The sequence below is a fragment of the Chrysochloris asiatica genome, unplaced genomic scaffold, assembly GCF_000296735.1.
Source record: "Chrysochloris asiatica unplaced genomic scaffold, ChrAsi1.0 scaffold00439, whole genome shotgun sequence".
NCBI classification, from domain to species: Eukaryota; Metazoa; Chordata; class Mammalia; order Afrosoricida; family Chrysochloridae; genus Chrysochloris; species Chrysochloris asiatica.
The window spans coordinates 576,244-587,427 of NW_006408957.1; the positions used below are offsets into that span (position 1 = coordinate 576,244).

The following is an 11,184-nucleotide window of genomic DNA, read 5'->3' on the forward strand; positions in this document are numbered from 1 at the left end:
GTGCCACGTTTTGAGTCTCGGTGGGTAGCAGGAGGGAGGTTTGAGGTGGTGACTTGTTCTCTTGTTCTGTGTCCTGACTGATTTACAAGATTCTACGGGGTCCTACATGTTCTATAGCTCTCTTGGTCTATGTGTTGAGGTAAGAAGAGTGATGTAAACTGAAGATGCTTGGAATCAATTAGTTTAATGGATTAATTGGAACGTGTAAATCTCCAAGACCCTGAGACCAGAAGAACTAGATGGTGCCCACTAACACTATCAACTGCTCTGAAAGGTATCACATGAAAAGACCCTGGAAAGAGTAGGAGAAAATGTGGAACAAAACGCAAATGGTTTTAAAAAGATCAGGCGTACTGGTCCGAAAGAGGCTGAAGGAAAGGCGCCTGAATGTGTGGCCATTTCACACTCATGGCTGGATTTTCAGTCAAGCAGCCACGGAACACTTAACCGTTCAGGATCAAACGGGCAGCTTTTACTAAGACCAAATTCAGAAGGCAAGAGAGTGGAATAGAAAGAGGACCGCAGGAAGGAAGTGAGCCCAGCGATGTTCCATGAAGGGGACTGTCATTATTGAAGTGAAACCAAGTGTATGATTTGTAGACTATAAAACGGATGCTCTGCTCCGTAAACCTTTACTCAATTCGCAATAGAAAGAAAGAAAAAAATCCTACGCCGTAAAATACACCCCTCCAAAAGTCCATTTTAATGCATGCTAACTGGAAGGGAAAAAAAAAAAGAAGGTAATATATTTCTTATCACAATCTGCCTGGTTACTTAAGATTTGAAGTGCTGCCAAAGCAGATACAATTGGCATTTGGAATGTCTCCTTTGAAGGCAAAGGTAATTAATTATTCCACCAATAATTAATGAGAGTTTTGGGGATTCTAAGGATACAGGCCCTGGCCCTGGACTGCAACGTCGACTTGAACCTCAGCGTCTCAACAGCCGCTCCTTGGAAACCCTACACAGGGTCGGAACCCACTCGTCAGCATTTAGCCACAGAAACCTAAGAGCCTTTAGTTTTATTATGTCCGAGTTCCCCGGATTTGTAAATTGTATTGAAGAACTTTCTGAGAACAAGCCGTTGAGGTCTAATTTACAGGCTGATTAAATGACTCAGCGCCCAGCCCCCCAGCCCCCACCCCTGTAGCCACTACCTGCAAGAGATTCAAGTTTCTCCCACTTGGGCAATAAAGTGACAAGCCAGAGAGTGGTCTTAATCCTAGATCCGCTGGGCCTCGGGCCTGCCGTCGAGCATCTCTCCCCCTGCGCTCAATCCCCAGTCCCTGGCCTGCGTTGGGCAGCGAATTCTCTGGGTCCCTGCCTTCCCATCCCTTCCTCCGGTAGCGCCCATCCTCCAGCTGGAGCCCCTGGGCGCCTTCAGCTGCCCACCTCTCCCCTCTGGGTCCACCAGGAGCCCCGGGCTCTGCTCGCACCTTCTTAGCTTGGGTCGTGGCACCGAGACTTGGTGGGTGCGGTTCTAGCAGCCGGGTATCCCTCCTCCTCTCCCGACCCCACGGGTGGAGGCGCCCCTTGCCCGCCGCCAGTCCGGGCCGAGGGGCGCCGATGTGGCGGCGGAGGGGACAGGCAGCCGCCAGGTGACAGCTGGGGGGGTGGCCTTGACCTTCTAACGTAATCAATGGGGCCCCCGGCAGCCTGGAGCCTAGGCGGAAGCTTCTGTGGGCCACCCCAGCTCGCGCCCGGTCCTTGGGCCTATAAAGGGGCCGCGCGGGGCTCCGAACGCGGTTGTGAGCGGTCAGCACCTCCCGAGCGCCCACCATGGCCTTTCCCGCGCTCGCCGCGCTCCTGCTCCTACTGCAGCTGTTCCGAGGCCCCGCAGCGCGCCCCGCGCCCCCCAGGTGAGTCCGTGCCCCTCCCAGGCGGAGCTGTCCGGTCCCTGGGGACCTCCTAGTGGCCCTGACTGGCTCTGCGTCCCCCAGGGCCACGAGACACTCGGACGGGACATTCACGAGCGAGTTGAGCCGTCTTCGAGACAGCGCGCGGCTGCAGCGACTGCTCCAGGGGCTGGTGGGAAAACGCAGGTGAGGGCGGAGGGGACGGGGCACCCCAGAATCGGGGTGGTGGCACCCAGATCTAGGAAGGCGGAGGGACACCCACAACATCAGTGTCCTAGTCCCCTAACTCAAGGGTTAATTCTGGTTGGGGGGTGTCAGTGAGCAGGATCCGGAGAACAGTACAGCCAGTGGCCAGAGGATCGAGGGGGACCGGCTCTGCCTGCTGTGGTCCGACGCACCCTCCCTGCAGACCTGGTGAGCGCTGCCCTGGCCCCAGCCCTCAGCTCCAGGACCCTCCTTCCTCCTTCCCTCCTTCCTCAGCAGCCCCAAGCTGGCAATGTATTTGTCAGTGAGGGGGTATGAAGCTGGGGGTCTCCAGTCACGTACTCACTGGCTCCTCTCTTTAGGGTTCCGCTGAGGACCCCCCTGAATCCGACCAGGTCTGGCCGTCAGGGTCTTGGAGTTGGACACCTTGGCAGCTAACGGTCCCGTTCGTCCTAAATGAATACTTAGAAGGAGGCACATGTCCACAGTCCTGGACCTGTGGGGGTGGGATGGAACGGGTAGGCGGGCTGGGGAGGGGTTGGACTTGGCGTCAATAAAAGGAATTCAGGTGGTGGTCCGTGAGTCCACTGTGTGCGCCATCTTGAACCACTGAGGCTGTGGGATGGAAGGCAGGTTCCCAGGTGGGCCCTTGTAAACCTCATCTAGAGAAGTCTACCTTGTTCCTCCTCCTTCTGTGTCCACTTCAGTGCCACCTTCTGTCCATCATGCCAGCTCCCAGGGGCCCTCCCACTGCACTGGGTCCACCCACTCAGCTAACATTCCCCCCCGGGGCATGTGGTCAGTGTATGCAGCCCAAGGGCAGGAATTGGGGAACAGCCACAGACCCTGGAGGACCCGAGCCAGGCTCCAGAGAAGACTTGAGGAATATCTGGGCCCTAACGTGACTGGACTGTGTGGTCTTGCAGTTGGGCCACACAGAGTCTGCCTCAGATAACAGTGTGGGCACCAGATAGGTGCAGGCTGAGGGTGGGGGGTGGAAGGGGTGTTTGTGGCTGCAGAGATGAGGTATAAGGTCCCATGTTCTCATTACAACAGCCCCTCTTCTCTCTAGACCCGCCAGCCTTGGGCTGGATGGTTGGGGGTCAAGGGAGGCCAAGGAGAGATAGATGTGGGGCAGGAGGGGTGCGGTGACAGTGACCCCCACAGTGGGGACAGGGGAGTCTGGGCTGGGACCTCATTGTGATCCCTCTGTCTTCGTCTTCTAGTGCTGCTTGTAACAAACACATGTGGGGGATGTTCATGAACAGAATTTGCTTTCTCACGGTTCAGGGGCTAGAATATAGCATTCAGGTGCTGTTATCTTGAGGGGGGAGCTCTCTTTCTGTTGGCTTTGGGCTCTTCTGAGCTTCCGCTCCTGGGAAATCGATTGCTTGTCATGTGACTTGGCGTCATGGCATGTTCGCTTGCTTGTTTCGTCTCTTGTGGCACTGTAGGATCAGCACTGGACTGTGACCCACAAGGTCGGCAGTTCAAATCTACTAGCTTCTCCTTGGAAACCTGATACAGGGTTGTTACTAGTTGGAACTGCCTCAAAAGCACTTAACAATGTCTCAAAAGAGATTGACTTAAGATACTGTCTACACTAATCCTGTCTCCTTAACAGAGCTGAGACAACCCACTGAGGATAGAAGTTACAAAGCACATTTGGGTGGGAGAAGGTCACAGTTCAATCGATAACTCTGCCCCAGTTGCCACTGTTAACATTTCCATCTCCACTGGACCCTGGCCAGCCCCACTTGGGAGGACATTGACTTGTGCGCAGGGCAGGCAGGGGCGTGCCAGGGACATGCAAAAGAGTTGTGTTTCTTTCCACCTGCCGGAAGGAGGCTTGTCTTGAGAACTTTGCCCCGAGGAGCTTAGAGGAAATGAGGAAGACATGAGCAGGGAATGTGGCCTGGAGTGAAACGTGAAATGGAAGAAGGTGGAAGGGGAACTGACCAACTTAGAGATCAGCGTCTGCACCTGCCCAGCAAACCACCCACCTGGTCCTCAAGTCTGTCCCATCTCCTCCCCAGGAGCCCCCTGTCCTGACCCTGCTCCACCCTTGTCCAGCACCCCTCCTATCCCCCGTGGGAAGACATTCGGAGCCCCAGTTAGGGACAATGCCCCCTGGTGTCTTTCTTCTGGTGATGAGCCGGCTGGCTGGCAGGAACCCCTTGGTGGAGGCCTGTCGTAAAGAATCATAAAGTGAGGCGGTGCCTGGCAGGGGCGAAGTTCACAAGGCAGGAACTGCACCCTGCCGGCTGGCTGTTCTTAGGGTCCCCACGGCCTGAGTCTGGGAGGAGGCTGCGGCCGCCAGGATGGGAGTGGGGGTCCTGCTGCGGCCACCCCCGCTGCTGCTGCTGTTGCTCTTGGGACTGCAGGGTCAAGTTCTAGAGGTCCAGGCCCAAGGTAGGTGGGCAGGGCCAGCAGAGGTGGCAGGCTAGGAGTTACAAAGGCGCAGGGGCAGAAAGAGGGCAGGGGCTGGGGGAATAGAGGTTGGGTGCTGGGGGTCACCGCTGGGAGCTCACTCACATACCCACCCATTCACTACCCAGCCTGCTCTGTGGACAACGGCATCGTTAACATTAAGGAGAATACAACTTACACTGAACCACTGGTGAACATCACTGTCCCCGATGGCCAGCAAGTGACTATCGCGTCCTCGACCCCGGATTCTGCCTTTGAGATCCGAAACAACCAGCTATTTCTTAAAATAATTCCTGACTACGAGGTGCAGACCTGGGAGGTGGCATTCCATGGGTGGGGGCAGTGGAGGGGCTGACCCTCTGTAACCTGTGTTGGCACCACCCCCTCCTCAGGGAATACTGTCCAGGGGTGGGTGGGGGTCCTACAGGCGTGGGAACCACTTGGGGTAGAAGCTCCCTGGGTCCTAGATGCCCTGTGGTTGGGCTTTGTCTCCCCACTTGTGAGATGGGCACCATGGCTTTGGGCACCTGTGTCCACAGGTGGGGTCCTTGATGCAGGTGCTCCTGGACTGTAGGCGGGGGGACACAGTGGTGAGTATCTCCCTCCCTGTCCCTCTCCCAGGTGACCTTACCCAGTGACATGTTTTCAATGCCATTCTGTGCTGGCCCCGGGACTCCAGGCTCTGTTCCAGTCTGGTCATCACTGACATGACCCCTCAGGAACCGCATATACCCACCAGGGCCGCATTGGCACCTTCCACCCACCCTCAAATGCCCAGCAGTCCTAGGTTTCCTTCACTTCCCCTCTCTGCTTCCACCCCACCAACATAATTGTCATCATCCCTCAGTCCCTGTCACCACCGAACACCCCACACCACCCGAGTTTGTGACCTCTTACCGCCCCACACACCCTAGACTTCTGACCCTGCTTTAATCTTTGTAATCTTTGATGAAGGAAAATCACACACACACAAAATGGAAAACACAGTTCCCTGAGCCTGCACCCTCAGTGAGCCCCTCCTCAGAGCCCTGCTGTTTCCTGGGAGCCCACTCACCCCCTTCCAGACCACAAACATTTCACTGTATTGCTACAACAGAATCCTGAAACCACAAGCACATCTCAGGACAGCCCACCTGTGCTGCCCTGAAAGACCCCTTTACACGGGTTTCTGACTGGATGGGGTCTAAACAAGGACCCTCTACCACCACTGGCTGGCTGGGCTCTCTTGGAATTCACAGGTTCCCTTTCTTAGCTTTGAAATGTCTTTTTGAAGCAACTCAGTTGTTGCCTCATTTTTATTCTTCTCCCAGCTCTGACACCTTCTACTGAACTTTCCCGAACTACCTTCGAATCCCAGCACAAACACTAGAATGGAGGCAGGGAGGGGGGCGGGGGGCCTGGGGCTCTTTGACTGGTATCCCTGCCCCCCAGCCAACAGTTGTTGAGTGGATGGATGGGTAGAGAGAGGGAAGGAGGGATGAGCAGGGGCCCTTGAGCACACTTCCATGTCTGGGGTGGGCATCCATGGGGAAATTCCCGAGTCCCCTCCTTGCCGTCCCCAGGTGACCCAGTTGAGGGTGTTCGTGACGGTGGACGACATCAATGACAACCCGCCTAACTTTGGCTTCAATATCAAAGATGTCAATGTGAGCGAGGTGAGTTTGCACCAGGGTTGGATGCCGAGTGCACTGAGTATGAGAGGGGTTTGAGTCCTGGTGGGGGCTGGGGCGTGACCACGGGGTTTGAATCATGAGGGCATGAATGTGGCAGGAATAAACCTTCTCCGTTGTCCCCAGGACACCAAGGTGAACTCCATTGTGATTCCAGAGACAGAACTGAAGGCTGAGGACCTTGACAAAATTGACACCTTGTTCTACACCCTCCAGGAAGTCACCCCAGTCCGTGCCCCCTAATCCCTGCCCAACACTGGCCCTGACGTCTGTGGCCCAGCCTCTCTGCCTCCCTCCAGGGTCTGACTGTGCTTCCTGTCCCTAGGGTACCACCGGTTTCTTTTCCCTGGTGGGCATAAACAACCCTGCCCTGAGACTGGACAAGCAGCTAGAATTCGACAAGTGTCAAAAGATGACCTTCCATCTGGTTGTGCGGGTGAGCAGGTCACCCTCCAACCCCAAGCCCCAGACACTCAGCCGCCCATTGGACATGCCTCCCAGCGGTCCCAGACCCCAGCCCTGACGTGATTTGGGGTTTACAGGACACGCAGGCAGAGAATGTGGAGCCCAGTTACACAGCTACAGCCACACTGATCATCAATGTCCTGCCAGCTGACCTGCGTCCCCCCTGGTTCCTACCCTGCTCCTACTCAGACAATTATGTCTGCGTCCAAGCTCAGTACCAGGGAGCTGTCCCGACAGGACACAGACTGGTAATGGGGACACGGTCGGCCGGGGTAGCCTAAACGACAGGTTGTAACTGTCTAACCAACGTTGACTTGGCTCCGTGGACTGCGGGCAGCAATCGGGAATCCCAGTTGGGACAAGGTGGCTGTCCCTGGCTGAGGCATTGGGGGAATTGGGGGGACCATGTTGGTTTCCTTAAGGGGCAACTCAGCCCCTCACCCCTGTGCAGATGACCCCTGTATTGAGGCCCCTGTAAGGGGCAAGTGGGGAGCCTGGGAGAGGTGGAAGGAAGGCCTCAGCATAGAAGTGTGTGTGCATTAGTGCAGACTGGTGTTGGAGCCCTCCTCCGGAGGGACCAGAAAGGGTCTACCGGTCAGCGTGCCAGGACACTGCCCCCGTCCCGTTTCAGAGTGCCTGGAGGGGCAGGAGAGGGCCGTGCTGGGTCACTGGCACCAGCCCATGCTGTCCCCTTCCCACCCTCCCTACAGCCAAGTCCCCTCATCCTGCATCCGGGACCTATCTATGCTGTGGACGGGGACCGCGCCATCAACCAGCCTATTATATACAGCATCATAAATGGTAGGTGGGCTCCCAGTCTGGCCCCAACTCCCACGCAGCAGCCAGACTCATTCTGGGGCCACTGCAGGCAGAGGGAGCCCCGAGAGTCTCTGGACCAGGGCAGAGAACTGACCTCCCTACAGGAAATCAGGATGGTGTGTTCTCCATTAATGAGTCCTCGGGCAACCTCACCATGACCAAAGGCATCTCCAGACCTATGACCTTCAAGCTGGTGGTCAAGGTGGGTGCCAACATGGGGCTGTGGGAGGGGGTCTGGCCAGGCCTCCACATCACACACACACACACACACATGCACACACACCGTGCGCACACACACCACGCACACAGACACATGCGCACACACACCATGTGCACGCAGACGCACTGCGCGCGCACACATGCACACATACGGAGACACACATGACACGCACACACAGGATGTGCACACACATATGCACACAGATACACATGCACACACACGCGCACACACCACGTGCACACATGAGGGAGTTCAGGCTGCTCAGCCTGGTTCCTTCCCACTCCCCAGGGTGAGCAGGCTGACTTAACCAAGTACTCAGTGACCCAGGTTTCTGTGGAGGCCCAGGGGGCTGCTGGAGGCCAGCCGAGCTTCCCCCAGAGCCTGTACCGCGGCACCGTGGCCCCGAACCTGAACGCTGGTGCGGTCGTCAGGGATGCAGCCAACCCTTCTCAGGCTCTGAGACTCCAAGCTAAGGACCCCGATTTCCCGGTACGCAGGGGCTGGTGCTCTGGCCTGGACCCCCAAGGCCTGCGTGTGCGTGTGTGCGTGCGTGCTTGTGTGTATGTGTGCGTGTGTGTGTATGTGTTGTTGGGGCAGCCGGGACCTTGATGGCTCCCGGTTCCGAAACTCCCTTAACTCTCTGTACCCAGAACCTCAACTCGGCCATCACATACAATATCACCAACCACTCCGACTTTCGGATGGAGGGGGAGACTGTGGTGACCACGGTCATACTGAAGAATGTGGGAGTCATCTACGTAGAGGTGAGGGGCAGGTGGAGCTGGCCAAAAGTGACTGGGGGGACACGAAAGGGGGTAAGGAGAGCCAACCTGCCTGCTCACCTAGGTTGAAGCTAATAACACAGTGACGCTTGCCACGGCAACCACGGTGGTGGAGATTCAAGTTCGAGAACAGTTCATCCCCACAGGTGAGCCCCCAGGTGAAGGCTCAGTGTGGGTCCTGCCCAGGGGACAGGAATCTGGGGGTTGAGACAAGCCCAAACCCTGTACTGGGTCCCCAGGCTCCCCGACCCCCTCAGAGGCTGGAGTAACAACGGGACCCTCAAGCATTGTCACCTCCGAAGGCCTCAGGCCCCCGGGATCCTCTCAGGGACCCTCCACGTCCACCTCTGGGGGCGGCACTGGCCCATTCCCACCCTCGGGTACGACTTTGAGGCCACCTGCCTCGCCCACACCAGGGGGGACCCCCAGTGTGGGAACCAGCATGTCTCCCTCACCAGCCATACCCAGCATCGGGGGCTCACCAACAACCACAATGCTAGGACCGTCTCGGTCAACATCCCCGGGCTCCATCAGGCCCCCCGGGTCCACCAGGCCCCCTGGGCCCTCTCAGACACCCTCCACAACTACCTCTGGTGGGACCACTGGTCCACACCCACCTTCGGGTACAACTTTGAGACCACCTGTCTTGACCACGTCTGGGAGCCCCCCCAGTGTGGGAGCCAGTACCTCCCCAACACCAGCTATGCCCAGCACCAGGAGCTCAGCACCAACCACATCGCTAGGACCCTCTCAGATGACACCCTCAGGGTCCGCCAGGACTACGGGGTCCTCAGGTAGCCGCCCAATCTCCATTTACTCTAAAGTAAGGCAGGCTGACGCTCCTGGCCTGCGCTGGGCACTGGGCAGGACTGCAGGTGGGGCTCTAGCCTGGTCCCAAGAAGGACATCGTGTGGAGGGTTGGGCAGGCCAGCCACTCCACTGGTCCCCAATGCACCCCAAACGACCCTTCCTGTTGTATTTGGGCCTCTACATCCCACCTGGGGCTGATGGTCACTAAACACCCTGGGCACCACAGGATCTCATTGTGAACTTATAGACCTGGAAGTGGGGGATCCCTAGTGCCTGCCTGCTACCCTGACCAGCAGCCCAGAAGCCTCGGTGATTTGGGGGGTTCTAATGATGTGTGTGCCTGTGTTGTCAGCAGAGCCACCTGGGAGCGGGGGAGGCAGCCAGGTAGGCGGTGGCCACTCTGAGGACCAGCTCTTCTCAGTGGCAGAGATGGCTGTGCTGGGCGGCGTGCTGGGTGGACTCCTGCTTCTGGCCCTGCTGGTCCTGGGACTGCTCATCTACAAGCACCACAGACACAGATTCAAATGCTCCTCTGGCAAATCGCAGGTGAGAGGCGCCTAGCAGGGGCCACTTGGAGAGATGAGAGAGAGACAGGCAGAGATGGGGAAGCTGGGGAGATGAGAGGATGGAGAGCCAGGAAGGGGACCCAGAAAAGAGGGGGGCAGATGAAACTGTAGGTGAAGAATGGGGGAGAAGTGGAGAGATGGGGGGAAGAGAGTTGGGATGTAAGCACCAGAATCAGAAAGATGGAGCCAAGTAGGGAGAGGGGCAAGGAGGGCCCGGCTCAGCCTGTGGACGCTCCTTGACCTCACCTTGCAGGAACCCCTCTCTGGAGACTTTGACAACCAGTCCTTTGAAACAGACGAGGGCAAAGTCAACTGGGAACCCGCCCCCAGCCCCGCCCCCAGCCCCATTCCGGCCAAAGCTCAGCCCCCCAGCCCTGAACCCCAGCCCGAGCCGGAGCCGGAGCCCCGCGCGCTCCCCAGCCCCACGCTCCCCACGACTGCCCGGGCAGAGGACAGTCCCGCCGCCGTGAGATCCATCCTGACCAAGGAGCGGCGGCCTGAGGGGGGCTACAAGGCCGTGTGGTTTGGCGAAGACATCGGAGCTGAGGCAGACGTGGTGGTCCTCAACGTGCCCACCATGGACGACGCGGAAGACTCAGGCAGCGAGGGCAGCGCTGACGAGGACACCGACCCAGGCCCGGCCAGGGATGTCAGCAGTGAGCCAAATGACAACTCCACCTATGTTTAGTGCGACCCCGCCCACCAGCGGGGTTGGGTCCCCAAAGACCGACATCCCCCAATATTGCACAAAATAAAGTGGCTCTCTCGAACCCTTTCTGGGATCACTGTGAGTTTTGGGTTTTTTTTTTTTGAGGGGGAGTTCGAACCCCCAATGGTTCCTGCTGAGGCGTGTGGGGGTCGGTTGTGGAGCCGCATTTGGTGAGGGTCGGGGGCCAGGAGGCACACGGGGTGGTATGACTTCCTATAAAGCACCTGCTATGGTGGGGGTGTTTCCCGAGGTCGGCGCCAGCTGAGCCAGGCAGAAAGTTCCTCTCCTTGTCCAACCACAGAAGTGAAGTTTCTGCCCTGGGCTCTCAGACACGCCTTCGAACTTTGATTTTCCCTCGAGACCCGCATGGAGGGAGACCCACAGGGAGGGAGACCCACAGGGAGGGAGACCCGCATGGAGGGAGACCCGCAGGGAGGGAGACCCCCATGGAGGGAGACCCGCAGGGAGGGAGACCCCCATGGAGGGAGACCCCCATGGAGGGAGACCCGCAGGGAGGGAGACCCACAGGGAGGGAGATCCGCAGGGAGGGAGACCCCGCAGGGAGGGCGACCCACAGGGAGGGAGACCCACATGGAGGGAGACCCCCATGGAGGGAGACCCGCAGGGAGGGAGACCCCCATGGAGGGAGACCC

The 11,184-nt window shown here is 58.0% G+C and overlaps 2 protein-coding genes across 2 annotated transcripts in view; both read left to right on the plus strand.

Moving 5' to 3' along the window:
* The first annotated feature begins 1,779 nt into the window (after positions 1 to 1,779).
* Positions 1,780 to 4,257, plus strand: SCT (secretin). The gene is made up of 4 exons (XM_006877003.1): positions 1,780 to 1,859; positions 1,941 to 2,042; positions 2,175 to 2,270; positions 4,134 to 4,257. Exons 1-4 carry the CDS (start codon positions 1,780 to 1,782, stop codon positions 4,255 to 4,257), a joined length of 402 nt encoding a protein of 133 aa, XP_006877065.1.
* Positions 4,258 to 4,381: 124 nt separating this feature from the next.
* CDHR5 (cadherin-related family member 5) overlaps positions 4,382 to 11,184 on the plus strand; it is a 7,700-nt gene continuing 897 nt past the window's right edge. The window contains exons 1-15 of the mRNA XM_006877004.1: positions 4,382 to 4,472; positions 4,619 to 4,794; positions 5,030 to 5,080; positions 6,053 to 6,145; positions 6,287 to 6,388; positions 6,486 to 6,596; positions 6,703 to 6,873; positions 7,336 to 7,426; positions 7,549 to 7,646; positions 7,953 to 8,153; positions 8,315 to 8,428; positions 8,511 to 8,604; positions 8,686 to 9,240; positions 9,645 to 9,802; positions 10,076 to 10,509. Coding sequence (XP_006877066.1) covers positions 4,382 to 4,472; positions 4,619 to 4,794; positions 5,030 to 5,080; positions 6,053 to 6,145; positions 6,287 to 6,388; positions 6,486 to 6,596; positions 6,703 to 6,873; positions 7,336 to 7,426; positions 7,549 to 7,646; positions 7,953 to 8,153; positions 8,315 to 8,428; positions 8,511 to 8,604; positions 8,686 to 9,240; positions 9,645 to 9,802; positions 10,076 to 10,509 — 2,540 coding nt within the window. The remainder of the gene's footprint in view (positions 4,473 to 4,618; positions 4,795 to 5,029; positions 5,081 to 6,052; positions 6,146 to 6,286; positions 6,389 to 6,485; positions 6,597 to 6,702; positions 6,874 to 7,335; positions 7,427 to 7,548; positions 7,647 to 7,952; positions 8,154 to 8,314; positions 8,429 to 8,510; positions 8,605 to 8,685; positions 9,241 to 9,644; positions 9,803 to 10,075; positions 10,510 to 11,184) is intronic.